The 23,569-nt window shown below is 41.3% G+C and overlaps 1 protein-coding gene across 1 annotated transcript in view; it reads left to right on the top strand.

Moving 5' to 3' along the window:
- Positions 1–23,569, top strand: part of LOC140734841 (potassium voltage-gated channel subfamily KQT member 1-like) — a 535,989-nt gene that overhangs the window by 385,859 nt on the left and 126,561 nt on the right. Inside the window, exons 18-19 of the mRNA XM_073059426.1 lie at positions 1,819–1,859; positions 7,906–7,967. Coding sequence (XP_072915527.1) covers positions 1,819–1,859; positions 7,906–7,967 — 103 coding nt within the window. The remainder of the gene's footprint in view (positions 1–1,818; positions 1,860–7,905; positions 7,968–23,569) is intronic.

Here is a 23,569-nt window from a genome sequence, read left to right as displayed (position 1 = left end):
GATGTCTCATTTTCACTATGTACTGTACTAGCAGTTATGATCAAAATGACAATAGAAGTGACTTGACCTATGAATTACAATACACTGATGTCATGTAGTATACTCAGACTCTGAGACCAAGCTCCAAGTCAACATTGAGACCTTCACTGAAGCACATGAAAGGATGGCCCCTGCACTTAACATTTGGAGGGCAGAGATTTTCTACCCACCTGCTCTGACTGTATAGCACACCGCATCACAATTATCGAGATCAATGGCAAAGCAGCAGAGAATATTGTGGGTGCCACTTCTCTGTGAAGGTTTAGTAAGAAATTCACCTCTGCCTCCCGTGTGCCACTTGTCCTCGGGCCAGTTTCAGTGGGCAGCCACGTAATTGGCTCAACCAGGACCAAACTCCTACTCTGAGCCCCTGTACAACGAGAGATTTTTCTGGACAACAAAGAAAATCTTTTAAGAATGTTCTCAAACCCTGCTTGGGGGGAAAAAAAAGTATTGTATTCATTGCCTCCTGGGAATCCCTTGCCCACACTCTAACTGGCCTTCCTGAATCTCTGACAAGAGGATGCTTTTATACAACAAAGCAGACAACAGACAAAACTATTCGTCCACCTGACCTGACAGTCACCTGTGGTAGAGTAGATGGATCCAACATCAAACTTGCAGCAATCTCTCGAATAAATAAGTCACCATGGATTACTTAAGAAATTTGTGAGTATAAGTGGGGAGAGATGCTGTTATTTTATTCTCTGTATACATGTTGTAAATTATGAAAACTGGACAGAGAACTTACAAGTTATAAGTATGTTTTAAATAAATAAGTAATCATAATATTCTGTGATATGTTCTGAATTATTACAGTGTGGCAGAAGGGAGCTGATCTTGCTGAGGCACTCTAATTCATCCAGAGACCAACGGCCAAGTGCCAGTCATGTTCAATGTACTTACATATTTCATTGTGTGAAATTTCTCTCTAAAGAATGCTCCAACTAATAAAAATACTAGCAAGAATTACGGTCATAATAGTAGAAAAGTGAGGAGAAAATATTTTGGATAAATTATGTGTATTCTTAGGATGAAAGTTGGTGGGGAGAAAAGAGGAAAGAATGAATAAATTAATTGGTTGTAGATAAGTCAAATTATGCACATCTGATAATGGCACAGTTACAGAAGGATCAAAGGAACACAATTTTGTTTCACCATAAGACATAGGAGCAGGATATGGCCATTTGGCCCATCAAGTTTGCTCTGCCATTCCATCATGGCTGATTTATTAACCCTCTCCACCCCACTCTCCTGCCTTCTCTCCATAATCTTTGATGCCTTTACTAATCAAGAACCTATACTTTAAATATACCCAATAACTTAGCCTCCATGGCCATCTATAGCAATGAATTCCACAGATTCTCCACCCTCTGGCTAAAGAAATTTCTCCTCATCTCTGTGCAAAAGATACTTCCATCTATTCTGAGGCTATTTGGAGTGAAGCAAGCAAATTTAGTTGCATTTTAATCAAACTTTGGAAAATGCTGCATTATGTTGAGCCAGAGTTTTACCTTGAATACGTTAGTAATATGTTGCTCCCATAAGTTTGTTCAAAAGGAGGTTGCAACATTTGAATCAGCATACATTATAAATAATATAAGCCACATTCCAGACCAAAGTCTACCTATCAGTCATGCAACTGAAGATCTGCTCATGACTGATGAAGTTTGGAGTTAGGGATAATTAACTGTTAAAATAATGATATCCTGTCATCACATTATTTTGCAGTTGCAGCAATGTTGCAAAAGGGTAAACCGTCTTGTGTCTATGTTTCAGGTTGGATCACTCCCTGGGAAAACCTGCTTTTTTTCTTTCAGGTAAATATGCTTCATCATGGTTTCATGTTTCACCATGTATTTCAAAATACTATGCTGATATTTTTAATGTTCACAAAAATGTACAACTTCTCATACTTGCTAGATACAACTTCGTAATGAAAAAGGAATGTGATTGATGAGACTTAACAGTAGTGGTTTTCTTTTGCTCAGATATATCAAAAATAATAAAGATGATGTAATTTATGAACATGTTTGCAGTTTTACAATACATGCTGCACTGAATAAGACACCCAGCTGCACTGATACAGTGATTTAAAAGGTATTTTATGAAGAAAAGCAAGAAAAAACACCCAACAATTACAAAGAGTTGGGAGAGTTATTATGAGGAGTGACCCAGAACTTATTTTCAAAATCAAGTTTGTGCAAAATTATGATAAAAGGAGGAAGTGAAGTAGAAAGGGATTGACCTTATGCTGCAAAACAATATTGAGGTTCAACCACGAGGAAATCTGCAGATGCTGGAAACTCAAACAACACACACAAAATGCTGGTGGAACACAGCAGGCCAGGCAGCATCTATAAGGAGAAGCGCTGTCGAAGTTTCGGGCCGAGACCCTTCGTCAGGACTAACTGAAGAGAAAGATACTAAGAGATTTGAAAGTAGTGGGGGGAGGGGGAAATGCTAAATGATAGGAGAAGACCGGAGGGGGTGGGATGAAGCTAAGAGCTGGAAAGGTGATTGGCGAAAGTGATACAGAGCTGGAGAAGGGAAAGGATCATGGGACGGGAGGCCTCGGGAGAAAGAAAGGGGAGGGGGGAGCATCAGAGGGAGATGGAGAACAGGCAGAGTGATGGGCAGAGAGAGAGAAAAAAACAAACAACTAAATATGTCAGGGATGGGGTAAGAAGGGGAGGAGGGGCATTAACGGAAGTTAGAGAAGTCAATGTTCATGCCATCAGGTTGGAGGCTACCCAGCCGGTATATAAGGTGTTGTTCCTCCAACCTCAGTGTGGCTTCATCTTGACAGTAGAGGAGGCCATGGATAGACATATCAGAATGGGAATGGGACGTGGAATTAAAATGTGTGGCCACTGGGAGATCCTGCTTTTTCTGGCGGACCGAGTGTAGGTGTTCTGCGAAACGGTCTCCCAGTCTGCGTTGGGTCTCACCAATATATAAAAGGCCACACCAGGAGCACCGGACGCAGTATACCACACCAGCTGACTCACAGGTGAAGTGTCGCCTCACCTGGAAGGACTATCTGGAGCCCTGAATGGTGGTGAGGGAGGAAGTGTAAGGGCAGGTGTAGCACTTGTTCTGCTTACAAGGATAAGTGCTAGGAGGGAGATCGGTGGAAAGGGATGGGGGGGACGAGTGGACAAGGGAGTCGCGTAGGGAGCGATCCCTGCGAAAAGCAGAAAGAGGGGGCGAGGGAAAGATGTGCTTGGTAGTGGGATCCCGTTGGAGGTGGCGGGAAGTTACAGAGAATTATACATTGGACCCGGAGGCTAGTGGGGTGGTAAGTGAGGACAAGAGGAACCCTATCCCGAGTGGGGTGGTGGGCGGATGGGGTGAGGGCAGATATGCGGGAAATAGGAGAGATGCATTTGAGAGCAGAGTTGATGGTGGAAGAAGGGAAGCCTTTGTTTAAAAAAGGAAGACATCTCCTTCGTCCTGGAATGAAAAGCCTCATCCTGAGAGCAGATGCGGCGGAGACGGAGGAATTACGAGAAGGGGATGGCATTTTTGCAAGAGACAGGGTGGGAAGAGGAATAGTCCAGGTAGCTGTGAGAGTCCATAGGCTTATACTAGATGGAGACAGAAAGAGCAAGAAAGGGGAGGGAGGTGTCGGAAATGGACCAGGTAAATTTGAGGGCAGAGTGAAAGTTGGAGACAAAGTTAATGAAGTCAACGAGCTCAGCATGCATGCAGGGGGCAGCGCCAATGCAGTCGTCGATGTAACGAAGGAAAAGTGGGGGGCGGGTACCCGTAGAGGCTTGACACATGGACCGTTCCACAAAGCCAACAAAAAGGCAGGCATAGCTGTGACCCATACAGGTGCCCACAGCTACACCTTTGCTTTGGAGGAAGTGGGAGGTGCCAAAGGAGAAATTATTGAGAGTAAGGACTAATTCCGCTAGACGGAGGAGAGTGGTGGTAGAGGGGAACTGGTTAGGTCTGGAATCCAAAAAGAAGCGGAGAGCTTTGAGACCTTCCTGGTGGGGGATGGAGGTATTTAGGGACTGGATGTCCATGGTGAAAGTAAGGCGGTGGAGGCCAGGGAGCTTAAAATCATTGAAAAAATTCAAAGCATGAGAAGTGTCACGAACATAGGTGGGAAAAGATTGAACAAGGGGGGATAAAACATGGACACTATGCAGAAATGAGTTCGGTGGGGCAGGAGCAAGCTGAGACAATGGGTCGACCTGGACAGGCAGGTCTGTGGATCTTGGGTAGGAGGTAGAAACGGGAAGTGCGGGATGTGGGAACTATGAGGTTGGTGGCAGTGGATGGGAGATCCCCAGAGCTGATAAGTTTGGTGATGGTATAGGAGAAATGGCCTGGTGCTCCTTAGTGGGGTCATGATCAAGGGGTAAATAAGAGGAGGTATCAGAGAGTTGTCGCTGTGCCTCGGCCAGGTAGAGGTCAGTAATTCCCTTTCTTGTCTCTTGCAAAAATGCTATCCCCTTCTCACAATTCCTCTGTCTCCACCGCATCTGCTCTCATGATGAGGCTTTTCATTCTAGGACAAAGGAGATGTCTTCCTTTTTTAAACAAAGGGGCTTCCCTTCTTCCACCATCAACTCTGCTCTCAAACGCATCTCTCCCATTTCCCGCACATCTGCCCTCACCCCATCCGCCTGCCACCCCACTTGGGATGGGGTTCCCCTTGTCCTCACCTACCACCCCACCAGCCTCCAGGTCCAACGTATAATTCTCCATAACTTCCGCCACCTCCAACGGGATCCCACTACCAAGCACATCTTTCCCTCACCCCTTCTTTCTGCTTTCCGCAGGGATCGCTCCCTATGTGACTCCCTTGTTCACTCGTCCCCCCATCCCTTCCCACCAATCTCCCTCCTGGCACTTATCCTTGTAAGCGGAACAAGTGCTACACCTGCCCTTACACTTCCTCCCTCACCACCATTCAGGGCCCTAGACAGTCCTTCCAGGTGAGGCGACACTTCACCTGTGAGTCGGCTGGTGTGGTATACTGCGTCCGGTGCTCCCAGTGTGGTCTTTTATATATTGGTGAGACCCGACGCAGACTGGGAGACCGTTTCGCTGAACACCTATGGTCGGTCCACCAGAGAAAGCAGGATTTCCCGGTGGCCACACATTTTAATTCCACGTCCCATTCCCATTCTGATATGTCTATCCATGGCCTCCTCTACTGTCAAGATGAAGCCACACTGAGGTTGGAGGAACAACACCTTATATACCGGCTGGGTAGCCTCTAACATGATAGCATGAACATTGACTTCTCTAACTTCCGTTAATGCCCCTCCTCCCCTTCTTACCCCATCCCTGACATATTTAGTTGTTTGTTTTTTTCTCTCTCTCTGCCCATCACTCTGCCTGTTCTCCATCTCCCTCTGGTGCTCCCCCCTCCCCCTTTCTTTCTCCTGAGGCCTCCCGTCCCATGATCCTTTCCCTTCTCCAGCTCTGTATCACTATCGCCAATCACCTTTCCAGCTCTTAGCTTCATCCCACCCCCTCCGGTCTTCTCCTATCATTTCGCATTTCCCCCTCCCCCCACTACTTTCAAATCTCTTAGTATCTTTCTCTTCAGTTGGTCCTGACAAAGGGTCTCGGCCCAAAACATCGACAGCGCTTCTCCTTATAGATGCTGCCTGGCCTGCTGTGTTCCACCAGCATTTTGTGAATATTGAGGTTCATCCCCTTTGTACCTAAACATGTAACAACTGTAAGTGGAGCTGCAGAGATAATCACACTGACGCACTTCCGGGATCATTTTCAGATCCAAAATAGACCTTAAGGCTGCTTTAAAATGGGAAGACTCATTAAACCTAACAGGGTTATGATGGGCAGGAATGACCTTGAACCTTCCAGCATGTCACGTATATCAAATTCAACTCAATCGGTGAAGGTAGTCATGAAACTATTATTTACATCAAGCACATTTCGTAAAGAGTATAAATGTGAAGTACTGCAGATGACTGTAGTTGAGTTGATTAGTTACATCATATTCTGGGAATCCTGTGATGTAGCTGATTGATGCCACATCGTGCTCAATTACAAAATACAGACTGATTTTTCCAAGACACTCAGAAAACTGAGGCATTGCCCATCATTGACAGCAATATAAAGTTGCTAAGGTTTGGCATCCATTAAAGCAAACTTAGCAAGCAAATTGAATATTAACACCCAGTAATACAGAAAGGGCACATGCATTCTTTATATATCTTAATGTTTTGCACTGAACACTCACATGAACACAATTTCTAAATTATCCGATCATCATAACTTAACAATTTTTGCAAGTTTTGGAACCATGGAGGTAATAATAGAACTTTGTCCAATGACATCTTACTTTTAAATGGTACTTCTAGAGTATATACAGTATAACCTATGAGACTTGGCAAGAACTTTATCAAACAAAATCTAACAATAAACCAATAATGAATTGAAAGGTGGCCATCCACTGAGTCGAAAGTGTGCTTTAAGGACTGTGTTAAGAGGAGAGAGGCAGAAAAAATGTTTAGAAGAGATTTCCAAAGTTTTAATCTTATGCAGCACATGTTGGCAATGTTGGAATCATGACGTTTGAGATGCTTAAGAGGTGAGAATTAGAAGAGTGTAAAGATTTTGGAACAATTTGATTGGAATGAGGTGAAGAGAGATGAAACCATGGCAATTTAAAAATAAGAGTGAAGCATTAGTACCAGGCTCTGAACCAAATGTTTTATGTGCCCACAAAGCTCTCCTGTTATCGATGCTATTTTTATCTGTCTGTTCCTGAGTTATAGATGTCACTTTTATGCCCACATATATGCCTGAACTGAATGGCTGCTAGGTTCTTACTGAGGGCAATAAAAATCATAGTTTTAAATCACAAATAAACCACACTAGATAAGGTTTATGAAAGGATGTTTGTCATCCAAATGTTTTCCCTCCAACATTCTTCCCCTATTCTATTTCCAGACGTATTTTATAATTCCAGGATTTTATTAATTTAAATTCCCTGGCTGCATTAGTGGCATTCAAACATCTATTGCCAGATAAATAATTTAGGTCTGCAATGCCCTAACCAGTACCCTGCTATAGCTCACCATATTTAAGAGAAATGATAGTCATTTCTATGAACTTAAAGATACTGTATGTGTGCCAGTCGGTGGTGTAGTGGCATCAGCACCGGACTTTGAGGTGAGTGGTCCTGAGTTCAAATCCAGCTGGCTTTTTGCATACTTTCCATCCGTGCTGGGCTGAGCTAGCAACTGGGCCTCATAAAAAATCAGTCAAATGCTACGGTAAATGGCAAAAATGTCGCCCGATGCTCCATAGGGCAAAAAGGAACAACAACAATGATGTACGTGTGTCAAAATAACTGTCCCTAAGGGACTTAGTAGTTGTGGAAGGGTTGAAACTGACTGAGAGTGATACAGTCCCAGATATGTACCCGAACCAGCAAGATTGTTTTTATGGGACCAATAACAATTTTTATTGTCTCACAAATATTTAGCATTTAGTGTATGTTTGCTGTTTCTTGTGAGCCTCCAGCTAGGTTTCAATATTTTTGTTCAAGAAACCAGTGACAGTGAGCTGAGGTCATTCAAGCTTCATAGCTACAATCCTGGCACTACACATTTCATTTTAAAGAGGGCAAATTATCCATCAAGATTACACAGGCTAGAGTACTAGCTTAAACTGGGCAGTAACTGACCCACTGCCATTTTCTCCTGGATTTGTCTAATTTATCTTGGTTGACTTCAATTAAAGTTAGTAACATTTGCTTTATTATGGGCTTTCAAGAATGAATTTCCCAAAAATTAGTCATGATGCACAGTAATCTGAATTATTAAAATTTTTTTCCCTGTTTTTGTATCTTAACTTTTCATATAGAAAAGGGACTAGACAAAGGATACTACACTGCAGGAGCCAGACTGATTCGTCTGGAAGATAAGGTAGGTGCATGATGCAATTGCTTAAATCTCAGGCGTAATTAAGATCCTTATCTGAAAAACATCTTTGGATTAGCCATTTAGATAATATAGTTTATTACAATGCAAAGGCAAACGCCATTGACTTTGCACTATTTTGATTAGTTTTCTCATTTTGCCACATTGTACTCTTCATTTTCTTGTTCTGGGTTTTGACAAGATTTTACTGATTTATTCTTGATGAATAGATTAAAAGTTGAGAGCAGATAATCACCATTCTTCTGAATTCCTGCCTTGTGATACAGATAGTATTAGAATATTTTGACTGCATTTGATTTTGTTCCAGAGAAATTCAGATTTTGCTTTTCATGACTGATGTCTGAAGCTAAATGAAGCATGATATTTAAGTTATTGATGCCAATTTTGATACCGATATTGGTGAAGAACCTGTTTTCAAGGGAAGTGTCAGTTTAATACTGATAGATTAAAATTGCATGTTTATCTTTATTAAATATGAACAGAGTCAAAATATCACAGTTGACCTTCTTACCTGAATATTGTCATTGTACTTAAGTCTTAAAATACCGATATACAATTCCATACAGATTATATTATGCAGCAAGATCTGTGCTTTCTTCCAAATCACAGGGGTGAGAGCATTTTGATTTCTTGTGTAAGTATATCGCTCCAGCATGCACTCAACATGTCAACAGGAATGCTGGAGAAACGCAGCACCACGGCAACAAATGACAGAAACTATCGGAACAGTTCATAACCATTTATTAAATTTTAGCTCTTTGGGAAACCAGTGATAGATTATCTGATGCTAATTGATTCTATTTAGTCCTGAGGCTTTAGTGGGAATCATGAGGTGCCAACAATTTTCTTGAAGCCTGAGAACAGCTTAATGGATAACATTGTCAACCTGATGCAGGAACACTGCCAAATTCCTTATCTTGATGTAAGGAAGCAGGGAAAGGTATGCTCTCTCCCCACCATAAAATTGAATAGCTGACATAACATGGGAGAGTTTCTGTCTCCCAGTTACAATAATGAAGGGGATTAATATAATATTAAGAACATTAGTTTATGGCTTATATTGAATAAAATAAAATGAACTGCAGGGAAGTGTGAAGTCTTTCTACACTGGGAAAGCTCATGAAAGTACATTTCATGAGGGGAAGGCACACACTTACCTGACATGAAGGCTGCGGAGTACTAAACTGAAGGTCAAAATTTAGACACCGAAAGGAAACTTGCATGAATCCAGGTCAACCAAATACAACAGAATAGGGGTTGAATTGAGAATGTGATAGAGAAAAGGTTCACTGGTAATATGGTTCTGAGAGGTTATCAAAGGAGAGGGAAAAATCAAGAGGAAAGCAATGGCAGATTTGGAGAATGGCGGACACAATGCTCCCAGGATGAGGCTTTCCATTCCAGGACATCTCAAATGTCCTCTTTCTTTAAGAATCGTGGTTTCCCTTCTGCTGTCATCAATGATGCCCTCACCCGCATCTCCTCCATTTCCCACACTTAGGCCCTCAACCCATCCTCCCGTCACCACAACAGGGACCGAGTTCCTCTTGTCCTCACCTATCACCCCACCAGCCTCCGGATCCAGCATATTATCCTCCTCAACTTCCGCCACCTTCAACAGGACCCCACCACTAAGCACATCTTTCCCTCTCTACCCCTCTCTGCTTTTCGCAGGGATCATTCCCTCTGCGACTGCCTGGTCCACACGTCCCTCCTCACAGATCTCCCCACCTGGTACTTATCCCTGCAAGCGTAAGTGCTATAACTGTCCCTACACCTCTTCTCTTACCACCATTCAGGGCTTAAACAGTCCTTCCAGGTGAGGCAACACTTCACTTGTGAGTCTGTTGGGGTAATCTATTGCATCCGGTGCTCCCGGTGCAGCCTCCTCTACACCGGCGAGACCCTACACAGATTGTGGGACCGCTTCATCAAGCACCTCCACTCAGTCCGCCACAACAGACAGGATCTCCCGGTTGCCACCCACTTCAACTCTGCTTCACATTCCCATTTGGATATGTCCATACATGGCCTCCTCTACTGCCATGATGAGGCCAAACTCAGGTTGGAGGAGCAACACCTCATATACTGTCTGGGTAGTCTCCAGCCCCTGAGTATGAACATCGAATTCTCCAACTTCTGGTAATTCCCTCCCTCTCCCTTCCCCCATCCCACTTTCTCTCTGCCTCCTCTTCTAGCTGCCTATCACCTCACTCATGATTCTGCCTTCTTCTACCACCCATAGTGCTTTCCCCTTTCATTCCTTCTTCACCTCTCCTGCCTATCCCCTCCCTGCTTCCCCTCACCCACCCTTTGATCTTTCCTCTGATTGGTTTTTCACCTGGCGCATTCCACCCTCCCCCACCTTCTTTATAGGGCCCCTGCCCCCTCCTTCTTCAGTCCTGACGAAGGGTCTCGGCCCGAAATGTTGACTGCTCCTTTCAACGGATGCTGCCCGACCTGCTGAGTTCATCCAGCTTTTGTACGTGGAGAATGGCGGAATGGGGAATCGGGAATCAGAGGAGAAGGTTTCCAATCGTGCTGCATTTGCGGTGGTTTGCTAAGGAAAATTGAAGATTGGCTGGACGAATGAGCAATGATTCTAACAACTAACACACAAGGAGAGGCTGCATTAACAAACCTCAAGGGATTTTTTTTTTAAGGAAAACTTATACGCAAGAGGTTTCATGCCTTCAATTTAATGGCAACATCTCAGGTGAGAACAGTCTCTTTTACAAAAACTAATGCAAGTCTCAGTACTCTATTTATAGTCTGCTTCATTGTGAATGACCCATACCATTCACAGAACTCCAATGTCTTCCCTATATGTGTGTGTATGTACCACACACAGAGGACTCAGACCAAATTTATGGAAATCAATATGCGTCTGCACTAAAAATATGGCCAAATTTTAGAAAAAGTTTCTGTCATGCACCTCAAAAATAATTACTGCAAAAGAGATCCTACCTTGATCTGTTTTTTTTGGCTCAATCTTAATACTTCTAAATAACTATAACAAAGTTTTCTGTAGAAATTATACATGTTTGCCAAACTGATCCAACAGTAATATAAAGGGTGCAACACCAAGGATATATTAAAAGCTTATAGGTGCCTGTCTTTAATGTACCTGATAGATACTGCTAAATATACATCAATATGAAGTAATATGGAGAAGTATGATCACCGTGAAGTTTGCAAAGATTCTTCAAAACATTTGCTTTAACATCAGTAAAAGGTTAGGAGAAACTCCTATTTTTTGGATTTCTGCCCATCTTCCAACTGATGGTTATGTCACATTTAACCCAACAGTAAATTGAACAAACCATATCTTTCATTCTGTAGTTCACATTTTTCAATAACATCTGTTCCCACTGTGAGTATGGCATAATCTTATGTCTCCATTAACAGTAATTATTACATAACGTGCTATTTGATTATCATAGAATGAGTTTAAAAATGATATAATTACACAGGGTGATGTACTGCATTCATCTATTTGTTGCTCACACACTCCACTCACTGTCTATATCAGACTGTATGGCAATTTAGTGAGAGGCCTTGTGCTCAATAGAGTTGAATGTCTTCACGGATTTGGAGCTAATGTGTGCTTTGGTGAATATTATTGCAAAGTAAAGAATTTATTATTTCCTGGAACATACACAACACTCGCCGTACTCTTGCAATCAACTCTTATAACTGAGTGGCTTATCGTAGTTGCTTGTCATTAACGCTTTCCAGATGGTTGCTTTTGGGAGAATGAGCAATAGTAATGTCACTCACTGGAAAGAAGAAATTGTGAGACCTCCACTTGAAACAGATGGTTGTTACTATTGCAGTGCAATGGTAGTAGTCACATAGTGTCAAGGCATTGCAGTGTTCCAGGACAGATTCCCTTCTTACATAAACCTTGAGCTAATAGAACGTTCTCACACATAGAGTATGCCTAGCAGCATCTGGGGGCGGGTTGTGTACAGCACAGTAGCATAGTGATTAGCTCAATGCTTTACAGTACAAGTAACCCGGGTTCAATTCCCTCTGCTGCCTGTAAGGAGTTTGTACATTCTTCCCATGAACACGTGGGTTTCCTCTGGGTACTCTGGTTTCCTCCCACAGTCCAAAGACACACCAGTTATCAGCTAATTGGTCATTGTTAATTGTCCCTGATTAGGTAAGGGTTAAATTGGGGCTTTCTGGCCGACGCGTCTCAAAGGGCCAGAAATAATAAATAATAAATACATGATTATAAATATGGTGCCTTCATCACTGCCTGCTGCCTATCATTTGTCCTCCTTCTGTTATTGATCATGCCAGGGCTATGCTAATCATGACGAGTTTGTGTAATGTGTAGTAGATCATGATAACCTTTTACTGCTCCCATAAACCGAGCATCTCACCTTCTACCACTGTACACGGTCTCCTGTCACCAGCAACTACCACCTTCCAGTGTTGAAAGGTTGCTGGCACTGTGCCTGTGCATGCCTCCAATGATCCATTGCCTTTCCAGCTTGCTGGTCAGCAATGCTGCTGGCTCCAGAAGTCAGCTTCTCAATGGTGTTCCTGGCCTTTGCATTGGCAGGTGGCTCCCAGTACCAGGCAGTGTTGCCACTTCTCCATATATCGTCTCAGCAGTAATAATAAATTAACGTTAATCACAATCTTTGTAACCAGTATGGAGATACAAGTGATTCTACAGATGCTGGAAATCTTGCACAAAAACCTGATGGAAGGTGTTGGCACAAACCATCAACTGTTCATTTCCCTCTGAAGATGCTGCCTGACTTGCTGAGTCCCTTGAGCTTTCTGGGTGGGTTGCTTTGTAACCGTTAAACAGATCAGGCATTTAGCTTGGTGTATGTGTGGCTCCAACAGGTTCCATTCTAACTTGGCTCTGTTCACTACTCTTCACTGCAAGGCATAAATCTGAATTCATCCACTCCAGAACATCAGAAAAGCTGACAGATTACAGTACTTTAGGGTGTGCTGTGATGTTAGATTAATTAGTTGCAAGGAGAGGACATGCTGCTACATAAATTACAAGTCCCTAAAGCTTAATGGTTAGCTGATTATCAATAACCTCTCTTTACAGTCAATGCTCCATCATAATTGACCAAGATTATTACATTTTACAATCTTTACAGCTAATGTGATATATTATCAGTATTACTTCTGTTCTTGAATGAAGCTTACATCTCCAGGAATGTCTTTATATTCTGAAGCTTCTTTGTTTCCTATTTATTGGACAATAGGAGGCATTCTTACCATCATTTACTAGATTATTTCAATACTTCAGTCTTGAAAATTTTGCATAGTTATACTGTAGGTAGTGCTAAATGTGCAGCACAACAGTTTTCTAGTGAAAACTACCCCTTTCAGAGTATTAATTTTATGTTTGTTAGAGACAAATTTTGAAGGTAGCAATAAAATGGGAAGTCTGCTTACTGTATGCTACTTCAATCAATGGGTTACAGTGGCATGTAAAAGTTTGGGCACCCCTGGTCAAAATTTGTATTACTGTGAATAGCAAAGCAAGTAAAAGATGACCTGATTTCCAAAAGGCATAAAGTTAAAGATGACACATTTCTTTAATATGTTAAGCAAGATTACTTTTTTATTTCCATCTCTTACAGTTTCGAAATAACAAAAAAGGATCAGGGCCCGAAGCAAAAGTTTGGGCACCCTGCATGGTCAGTACTTAGTTACACCCCCTTTGGCAAGTATCACAGGTTGTAAACCCTTTCTGTACCATCTAAGAGTCTTTCAATTCTTGTTTGGGGGATTTTTGCCCATTCTTCCTTGCAAAAGGCTTCTAGTTCTGTGAGATTCTTGGGCCGTCTTGCATGCACTGCTCTTTTCAGGTCTATCCACAGATTTTCGTTGATATTTAGGTTAGGGGACTGTGAGGGCCATGGCAAAACCTCCAGATTGCACCTCTTGAGGTAGTCCATTGTGGATTTTGAGGTGTGTTTAGGATCATTATCCTGTTGTAGAAGCCATCCTCTTTTCATCTTCAGCTTTTTTACAGATGGTGTGATATTTGCTTCCGGAATTTGCTGGTATTTAATTGAATTCATTCTTCCCTCTACCAGTGAAATGTTCCCTGTGCCACTGGCTGCAACACAAGCCCAAAGCATGATCAATCCACCTCCGTGCTTAACAGTTGGAGAGGTGTTCTTTTCATGAAATTCTGCACCCTGTTTTTCTCCAAACATACCTTTGCTCATTGCAGCCAAAAAGTTCTATTTTAACTTCATCAGTCCACAGGACTTGTTTCCAAAATGCATCAGGGTTGTATAGATGTTCCTTTGCAAACTTCTGATGCTGAATTTTGTGGTGAAGAGGCAGGAAAGGATTTCTTCTGATGACTCTTCCATGAAGGTCATATTTGTGCAGGTATTGCTGCACAGTAGAACAGTGCACCACCACTCCAGAGTCTGCTAAATCTTCCTGAAGGTCTTTTGCAGTCAAACAGGGGTTTTGATTTGCCTTTCTAGCAATCCTATGAGCAGTTCTCTCGGAAAGTTTTCTTGGTCTCCCAGGCCTCAACTTGACCTCCACCATTCCTGTTAACTGCCATTTCTTAATCACATTATGAACTGAGGAATCGGCTACCTGAAAATGCTTTGTTATCTTCTTGTAGCCTTCTCCTGCTTTGTGGGCATCATTTATTTTAATTTTCAGAGTGCTAGGCAGCTGCTTAGAGGAGCCCATGGCTGCTGATTGTTGGGACAAGGTTTGGGGAGTCAGAGTATTTATAAAGCTTTGAAATTTGCATCACCTGGCCTTTCCTAACGATGACTGTGAACAAGCCATAGCCCTAACAAGCTAATTAAGGTGTGAGACCTTGGTAAAAGTTATCTGAGAGCTCAAATCTCTTGAGGTACCCAAACGTTTGCATTCTAAAATTGTACAAAACAAAAATAATACACTAAGCTTGCTTAAAATGTTGAAAAGAATGTTTCATCTTCAACTTTGTGACTTTTGGAGATCAGTTTATCTTCTACTCACTTAACTATTCACAGTATCAGAAATTTTGACCAGGGTGCCCAAACCTTTGCATGCCACTGTATATGAGAGGCAAGAATTGGAACAGCTCAAAGTAAATTTACCATATACTTTGAGATACATTTTCTTGTGGGCATTCACAGTATATACCAACAAGCACAACAGAATCAATCAGAAACTACAGACAAACAACCAATGTGAAAATTGTGCAAATACAAAAAGAAAAACAAAATGTTAATAATAGGTAAATGCAAAATAAATAATATTGAGAACACAAGATGTAGAGTCTTTGAGAGTGAGTCCATAGGTTGTGGAATCAAGTTTCAGTGTTGAGGTGACTGAAGTTATCCTTTTTGGTTCAGGAGCCTGATAGTTGAGAGGTAATAACTGTAGCTGAACCTGATGGTGTGGGACTGAAGGCTCCTGTATGTCCTTCCTGATGCCAGTAGTGAGAAGAGAGCATGGCCTGGATGGTGAGAGTCATTAACAATGGGCGCTGCTTTCCTGCAACATCGCCCCTTGTACTGTAGATGTTCTCAGTTGTGGAGAGGACTTTACCTCTGATGGACTGGACCACATCCATTACCTTCCTTTCAAGGCCATTGGTATTTCCATACTGGACCATAATCCAACCAGTCAGTACACTCTCCACCATGCACATAATGAAGTTTGTCAAGGTTTTGGATGAAATGCTGAATCTTCACTCATTTCTAAGAAAGTAAAGATATTGCCGTGCCTTGTTGTAATTACACTTATGTGCAGGACCCAGGACAGTTCCTTTGAAATGATAATCCTGAGGAATTTAAAGTTACTGACACTCTCCATCTCCAATCCCCGGATGAGGACTGGCTCACAGACTCTGATTTCCCCTCCTGTACTCAATAATCAGCTCTTTGGTTTGGGTACAATGAGAGTGAGGTTGTCCATTCAACCAGAATTTCAATCTCCCTCCTATATACTGACTCATCACCTCCTTTGATTCAGCCAACTATAGTGGTGTTGTCAGCAAACCTGAATATGGTATTGAAGCTGTACTTAGCCTCACAGTCGTAAGTATTAAGCAGGGAGCTAAACACAGCTTTTGGGGCACACCTGTGCTGATGGTGGTTGTGGAGATTCTGAACTGACTGGAAGTGAGTCTGCAAGTGAGGGAATTGAGGATCCAGTTGCACAAGGAGATACTGAGCCTTGGTTTTGGAGTTTATTGATTAGTTTTGAGGGGATGGTAGTGTTGAACGCAAAACTCTTAGACTTAGTTTTGGGTAATGAAACACTAAATAACTGCAGGGATAGAAACCTTCATAACCCCTCAAATAGTTTCGGGGTGTGGATTTAAAGTTGATGTCAGCATGCAGGAAGATGAGTCACAGAAACTTCTGCACACATCAGTGAGTTCAGCTTGAGGAGTGATCAGCCTCAAGTTTAACCTGTCACCTATGTATTAATCTCACCCGTTCAAGTGTATGTTACTTTATACTTTATTGTCACCAAACAATTGATACTAGAGCGTACAATCATCACAGTGATATTTGTTTCTGCGCTTCATACTCCCTTAAGTACAAATCGAAGTAACTATAATAAAAATTTAAATTATAAATCATAATTAGAAAATAGAAAAGGGAAAGTAAGGTAGTGCAAGTCAGGTCCGGATATTTGGAAGGTACCCGATCGACAGCCTGGGCCAACGGAAGTTGGAAGTGGGAGCGGAGCCTCCCCCATCACTCGGCCCGACCTGGAGCGCCCAACAATGCGACCCACCGATCGATCCCCACGGGACGCGTCCACCAACTCAAAGAGCTGCCAACAACACACTGCATCGATGGAAACCTGGAAAGATGCACTATTTACCGAGGAAGCATGGGAAAAGAGCTGGGCTGCTGATCAGATTGAAGCAGAGGGGCTTTAGGGTCCCTCTGCGCACCATTCTACTAGCTAATGTGCAAGCCATAGAGAACAAGGTAGATGATCTTAAAGGGAGACTCACCTACTGCAGGGAGATGCAGAACTGCTGTGTATTCTGTTTCACAGAGACCTGGCTCTCCCCTACCACCCCTAACTGTGCCATCCAACCAGAGGGTTTTTCGATCCATCAGATGGACCACACGGCGTCTTCGGGCAAGACGAAGGGAGGTGGTGTCTCCCTACTGATCAACACTGCGTGGTGGTCGGACACAGTGGCACTGACAAGCTCCTGCAGTCCGGACCTGGAATATCTGTTGGTGAAGGGTCGTCCCTTTTATCTGCCACGGGAATTCACCTCGGTCATATTGACAGCGGTCTACATTTCCCCCCCAGGCGGACGTGGAGTGTGCTGTGAATACACTGTATGCCAACATCAGTGAACTTGAGACCAGGTATCCGGGGGCTTTGCTCATTACAGCCGGGGACTTTAACCAGGCCAACCTCAGAAAAGCGCTGCCGAAGTTATACCAACATGTCTCCTGCTCCACTAGAGGCCCGAATATACTTGACCACTGCTACACAGCACTCAAGGATGCCTACCGTTCTGTTGCACTGCAGTGGTTAAGTCACTGGGCTAGCAGCTAGACACATGAGTTAACACCCACCATGATAAAATGGAAATTTAAATTCAAGTGAGTAATTTTAAAACATACAGCACTTTGGGGAAAACAAAATCTAACCTCAGTAAGGATATTGTTGGAAGTATTGGATAGTCAAAAGGTCTATCTGGTTCCTTCAGAGAAGGAAATATGCTGTCCTTCCTTAAGTGTCTTTGGTGTCATTCCAACCCCGACTATGTAGTTGATTTTCATTTGTTCGGGGACATTAAGGATGGGCAATAAATGGATGTATCATTATCCACAGTCTGTGAATAAATACATTTGAAAATATTGACCAGCAGTCTGCTGGCCTGTCACTTCCACAGCCATCCTGATTTGTGTTGCATCCCACTGATTACTAACAGCCGATGATCACCCTTTCCATTTTGGGCCTGACCTGGCTTCAAACAGCACCTTTTTTTGTCAGCGGCACATTAGCTGTTTTCTGTGGCTAAGCAAGCATCATTCAGTTTCAAGGGAGTGTTTCTGTCCTTGGATGCTCTTGCTGGGTGAGCAGACATAGTATCTTTGTAAAGCTTTGAATATTTTTTAAAGGAACAATCTAAATCATTATAATTTTAGATGAATACTTTAGGTTAAGCCTTTTGCAGAACAAGTCTTGTGCAGAAGCTGCTGTGGGATTTAATGAGAATAAGCTGCATCTCAGAGGGAAGCCTTCTTCAGAACTGGAAGGTTTGTGTTTAAATCCAACCACTGGAAATCTGAGCAAAAAAACTGAAGTGTGGATCTCTGGTGCAATACTGATTGACAGCGTATGATCAATAGGATAAGATGTTAAACAGCAGGCTTGTCGTCTCATTCAGGTGACAACAGATAATAAGAGTAAAGAATAGTTTCCAGGTTAATATTTGCCCCTAACCACCTGCTACTGAAAAATATAGCATATGATCACATAGCTGGTTATGGAAGATTACCATGCTCATATTTTCTGATTATTTTTCCTGCCATAATGACAGCATTTCAAAAATATGACATTGGCTGTAAAGCACAGTGGGATGTTCCAAGATTTTGAAAGGCCTTATAAATACAAATTTCCATATCTGAAACTCTTCGTTATTATTTTAACTTCCTCCTTTGTTAATTGTCGAACAGACTTAATCGTATGGGATTGGTTTTCTTAATATATCCTCATTATGCAACAAAGACTTCATAAGAGGGATTGTCAGGTTTCAAAAAGGATGATTGACATTCCTGTAGATGAATAATTTCTTTGTATTTTGTCCAATGTTTAGGACATAAATAACGAGATTTACCTGTAATTCTAATATGATTCGGTTTTAATCCCAGTAGAAAGTCTGGTTTCATTATAGTAGGTTTCCAGTTTAGTTTGCATTGTTCTGTGGTGTAGTAATAATTCTTTTGAATATCCCAGCCTTGAATTATCACACAATCATTATTAACCATTATTGGGGCATATTATATTTTTGGGTTGACCTGCAACTCTCTTAATTTAGCCTATCAATAGCACTCTTAACATCAGGTGATTTTGTTGTTGAGAAAGGATTTAAGTAATCTTTAAAACTGAAGCATAAATGCACCTATGATGTAATAGTAGGAAAGAAAATAATTGAACAGTGTTGACAGCAGTCTCCACCCAATATAACTAAGCAACTCCGAAAGAGTAAGGGAGAAATATGCAGCCGAGAACAATAGCAGTAATACCATAATTTTACATAATAGTCTTTGTCATCTGAGACTCTCATCACCTCAAACATGTAATGGCTATAATAAGTAAAAGAGATGGTGATTTACACAATCAAAAGTTCCCTCACTGTACAAGAAAAATGGAAATTTAAAAAATAATGGTATTAGGCCTTTTAATTGAAATAGCTAATGTTTAGCTCATATCCAGCCCATTAAAAATGTGTAAAATTATAATCTGCCAAATTTTCAGAACCCATCCAGTTTCAAAATGACTGTTTGAAGCTATTAACCATCTGTATTTAATTGTCTCCTGATAAGTAAAGCTGTTATGAATCAGAGTTCCATATAATTTTGTGCCACATCTTCTAAATGCTGGAACAGTAGGATAAATGTTAGTTGTAATTTTTAAGGAAGGAAGATGTTTATGATGAGCAGGTGACTGAGTTCCGTCTTGTTGAATTAATGGCTTGAATCTAAACTCATATGTAGACATGACTGCTTCATGACTGCACGTTCAGGAAGGTCACAGCTTTTGCATATTATAGATAAAAACAGAAAAAAAATGTTACCAATTTTCTTTTATGCTGCAATGCTGATAAGAAACTGAGATGGAACACTATAAGGATAACATTTCATCTTTGTGAGTAGGAAGTTTGTGGATCCAAACCAGTGACAGAATAGAAATTAATGGTTCTCATCAGAATCCCGAACCATTCATTAAGAGAACCCCATCCCAGCAGGCAAGTGCTGATCCTGCTGAAGGGTCCCGCCCAAAACGCCAATTGTACTCTTTTCCATAGATGGTGCCTGGGCTGCTCAGTTCCTCCGGCACCGGCAGATTTTCTCTTGTAAGTGCAGATCCAGCCCAGGGCATGGTTGCACAACTTATAGACAAACGTGAATCTGAACAAACTCTCATAAATATCACCAAGTTCAAACAAGAAACAGTCTTGAAGAAAACCGTTTCCATGTAACCTTTTTGGAGTAACAGACACTGTTGTCTCTTTAAAAACACAGACTGCCAATTTCACTGTGAGCAGTCATTTAAGAGGTTTGCTTTGGTGATTGGCAACCAATTATTTCTATTGATACTTGTGCAATTCCACTTATTAAACAATGTAACATACCCTGATACTTCAAGCTCATTGAAGTTAGCTAATGGACATCCTGATTCTGTACCATTGTAACAAGACAGTAAATAAATATTAATATAAGTTGCCCTCATTGACATTAGTAATTACCATACAAGGAAAATGGATAATGTATCAAGTGATTTTATGTATTTTCTGACTTATGGACAAAATCAATTTATGGATGTTTCTAACAATGGAACCAGTTCATAAACTGGGATGATTTGTAGTTTAAGTTCAAGTTACTAAATAAATTAGGAGAAAAGTTTTGTAACCATTAAACTTGTTCTGGGTAGGATATCTTTTAAATTTACTCACTCTGGCCTGTGTACTGCTCCCATTTCACTAACATGGTTGACTCTTAACTACCTTCATAGGAATAAAGTGATGAATAGTTAATGCTGGCATTGCCAGTGATATTCACATCCTGTGAATTAAAATGTCTCTTGTCCTTTATAGAGCCTGCAGGATTTTCCTTTCTATTAAGAACAATAGGCAATTTTGACAACTGCCTGTCAATCAAACACTATAGGGGAACACTTGTTTCAATAAACGTGGTTATTTGTTGATTTACATATATTCTATGGGGGAAAAAAAGACTTGTATTATATTGGATTTGTTTAAAAAAAAGGAACAAAACAAGCTATATGTAGCAGGGCATAAAGATGACAGGAATGAAGCATTTTGGCAGTCCCATTCACAGGCAGGAAATTTAGAAACAGCGCTATGAGGTTTGGGCCACAGGAAGGACTGGTTGTCAAAATACTTTGTAAAGTAAGGAAAGTCCTGTACAAGTAGCAGAGCTCAGGAGCAGAAACTTAAAACTGGGTGAAGGAATGGGCTCGGAAAAATATAGCCACAGAAATTTTGAAGTCTTAAGTTAAAAAGTATCTTTACAATTAATTATGTCTGCAGCATGCAGCAGTAATGAAGAAACCACTGCAGGTATTACAGGTAGTTTGAACTTATTATACAATACATATTCATGCTCCAGTAGTGGAAGTCTTTGTATGTTGTAGTTTTTTTTAGAGTAGGCTGGAATGGAAGTTCATGTGAAGCTAAATTGTTACAACACAACTAACTGCATGAAGGAAAAAAAACATTCCATCCCCCTCATAACTTGAGTTCTGGTTCATAATTACTGTAATTAGGGACATTAAAGGTTTATTCACAATCAGCTGGATGTTATCACTTATTTATGGGCTCTCTTTAACTTTGGAATTAAGCACACATTGTACATTTTTTCCACAGTTTATCATTCGATCACTATAATCATTGCATTCTGTCAGTCATTGCTCTACACGTGGCAAAGTGGTGTTGTAAAGGATATTTATGCATGAAGCGTGCAGGGTTGCTAGGGTTATTGTTGCAAGCAGGAACTAAGCCAAGATTATAAATACATTACTGCTATTGATTGTAACCAAGGGTGATTCTAAAGGGAGGATTAAAGAATCATGTTATCGATGAAAGGGGAAGGTGAAATTTCTACATTTTAAGATAATAATCAATGTACCTTTATTATAATGCAAAATGATGATTTACTATTTGCTATCAGTCCTGCTGTAGGATCTCAGCACAAAACATTGACTGTACTCTTTTCTATAGATGCTGCCTGGCCTGCTGAGTTCCTCCAGCATTTTGTGTGTGTTGCTTTGGATTCCCAGCATCTGCAGATTTTCTCTTGTTTGTGATTGGTTTACTATTTGTTATGACTGATTTATAAGACAGAGTGTTCCAGGCTGAAAAAAACAATTGATAAAACTATATTTGTAATGGAATGCTAACAAAAATCCATTAAAAGTAATACGTTCCAAGCTACTATGATGAAAATAGAAATTTGGTGAAAAGGTCTAGCTGGCCCAATACTATCCGATATTTTATGTGCCAAACATCAAAGGACAATTCCATATTTACAACACATCCACAATGCTTTCTTTGAAATTACACACAAACGTCACACCTCCCAATTTGCCCCCACACCATAGATATCTAAATGAATTTTAATCAGCATTGTCTAGTCTGTGAGTCAAGGCATTTAGAAACCTGTTGTTTGGAGCTGCATTTTATATTTAATCTACAATCTATATTCGGATTTGAAGATTGGTGTCTGAAGTTATTTGCCACGTGTCCTAAATCCAATAATCACTCTAACAAGGTGTTTGCTTTTTTTTTGGCTCTTCAAGGGTTGCTGATTTATTTCATATCAATGGCTGCTGACCACCTGGAATCAGTGGAGAGAATAGCACACGTCCTTCCCATCGCTATTTCAAAATAGTATCTGAGGTTTTTGGATGGCATTAGATCCAAATTTGTGTTAGTTAGATTGTAAGATGGTGAATGCAGCCATTTGTTTAAATCAAACTACAATCTGGTTCTTTTGGCAGACAGGAAGAAAAATTGACTCACATGTGCAAGCAAATGATGACTACCGGAGTAGTGCCCAGCTGATTGGAGTGAACCCATTTGTTAACTGAAAGGCAGAAGATCTCAGCCAGTCAAGCAGCATCTGTGAAAAGATAAATCAACATGCTTTGGGCAAGAGCTTTTCTTTCTACAGCTGCTGCTTGCCTGGTTGAATTCTTGCAGTATTTCTGGTTTTGTTTCATATTCTAGAATCTGCAGTTTTACTTGTTTTCTGGTTGTTAGCTCAGTTTGCAAAGGCACATTTCATTAGTTGTTACCTGTTAGGCAGGGAAATTGGGTTTACTTATGCATGTCTTTCTTGTGCAAATCACATGTAAAATAATTCAATGCAGAATAGATTGGGCCAGCGATTAGTTCCAGGTTAAATTCTGCCAGAAGGGTTAGACTATGAGCAATTCACCTTATTGCAACTGATACTCTCCAGGTGTGGTTCATGAGTAATGCCACTAGTGCACATCCCACGTTTCACCTTTTCCAGTGTACATTGGAATGTTTTGTGTGCAACCTACGACCGATGTCGAACACTCACAGTATAAGTAAGGCAATACCGCAGACTTTGAATGTATTAGTTTTCGAGCTATTTTTGCTGCCTTTGCTGGTGGCACTCCTCTAGCAAGCCCATTGGTTTCTTCAGTATTTCAAACTGATTCTGTGCGGTAGGGGCAAATGTGTATCTGAATCAGTGTGAGACTAAAAAGAAGCAGCTAGGCTTTGTGTGTGGCCTCTGTGCATTGATGGCAGATGACCATTGAGCAAGTAGGTGCTGCGTAGTGGGATTGATGCCAGTAACAAGCAGAAAAGCGTC

This window comes from Hemitrygon akajei, chromosome 10 (genome assembly GCF_048418815.1).
Source record: "Hemitrygon akajei chromosome 10, sHemAka1.3, whole genome shotgun sequence".
NCBI classification, from domain to species: Eukaryota; Metazoa; Chordata; class Chondrichthyes; order Myliobatiformes; family Dasyatidae; genus Hemitrygon; species Hemitrygon akajei.
The sequence above is the reverse complement of the archived record's forward strand: the minus strand, read 5'-3'. Positions and strand labels throughout refer to the sequence as shown.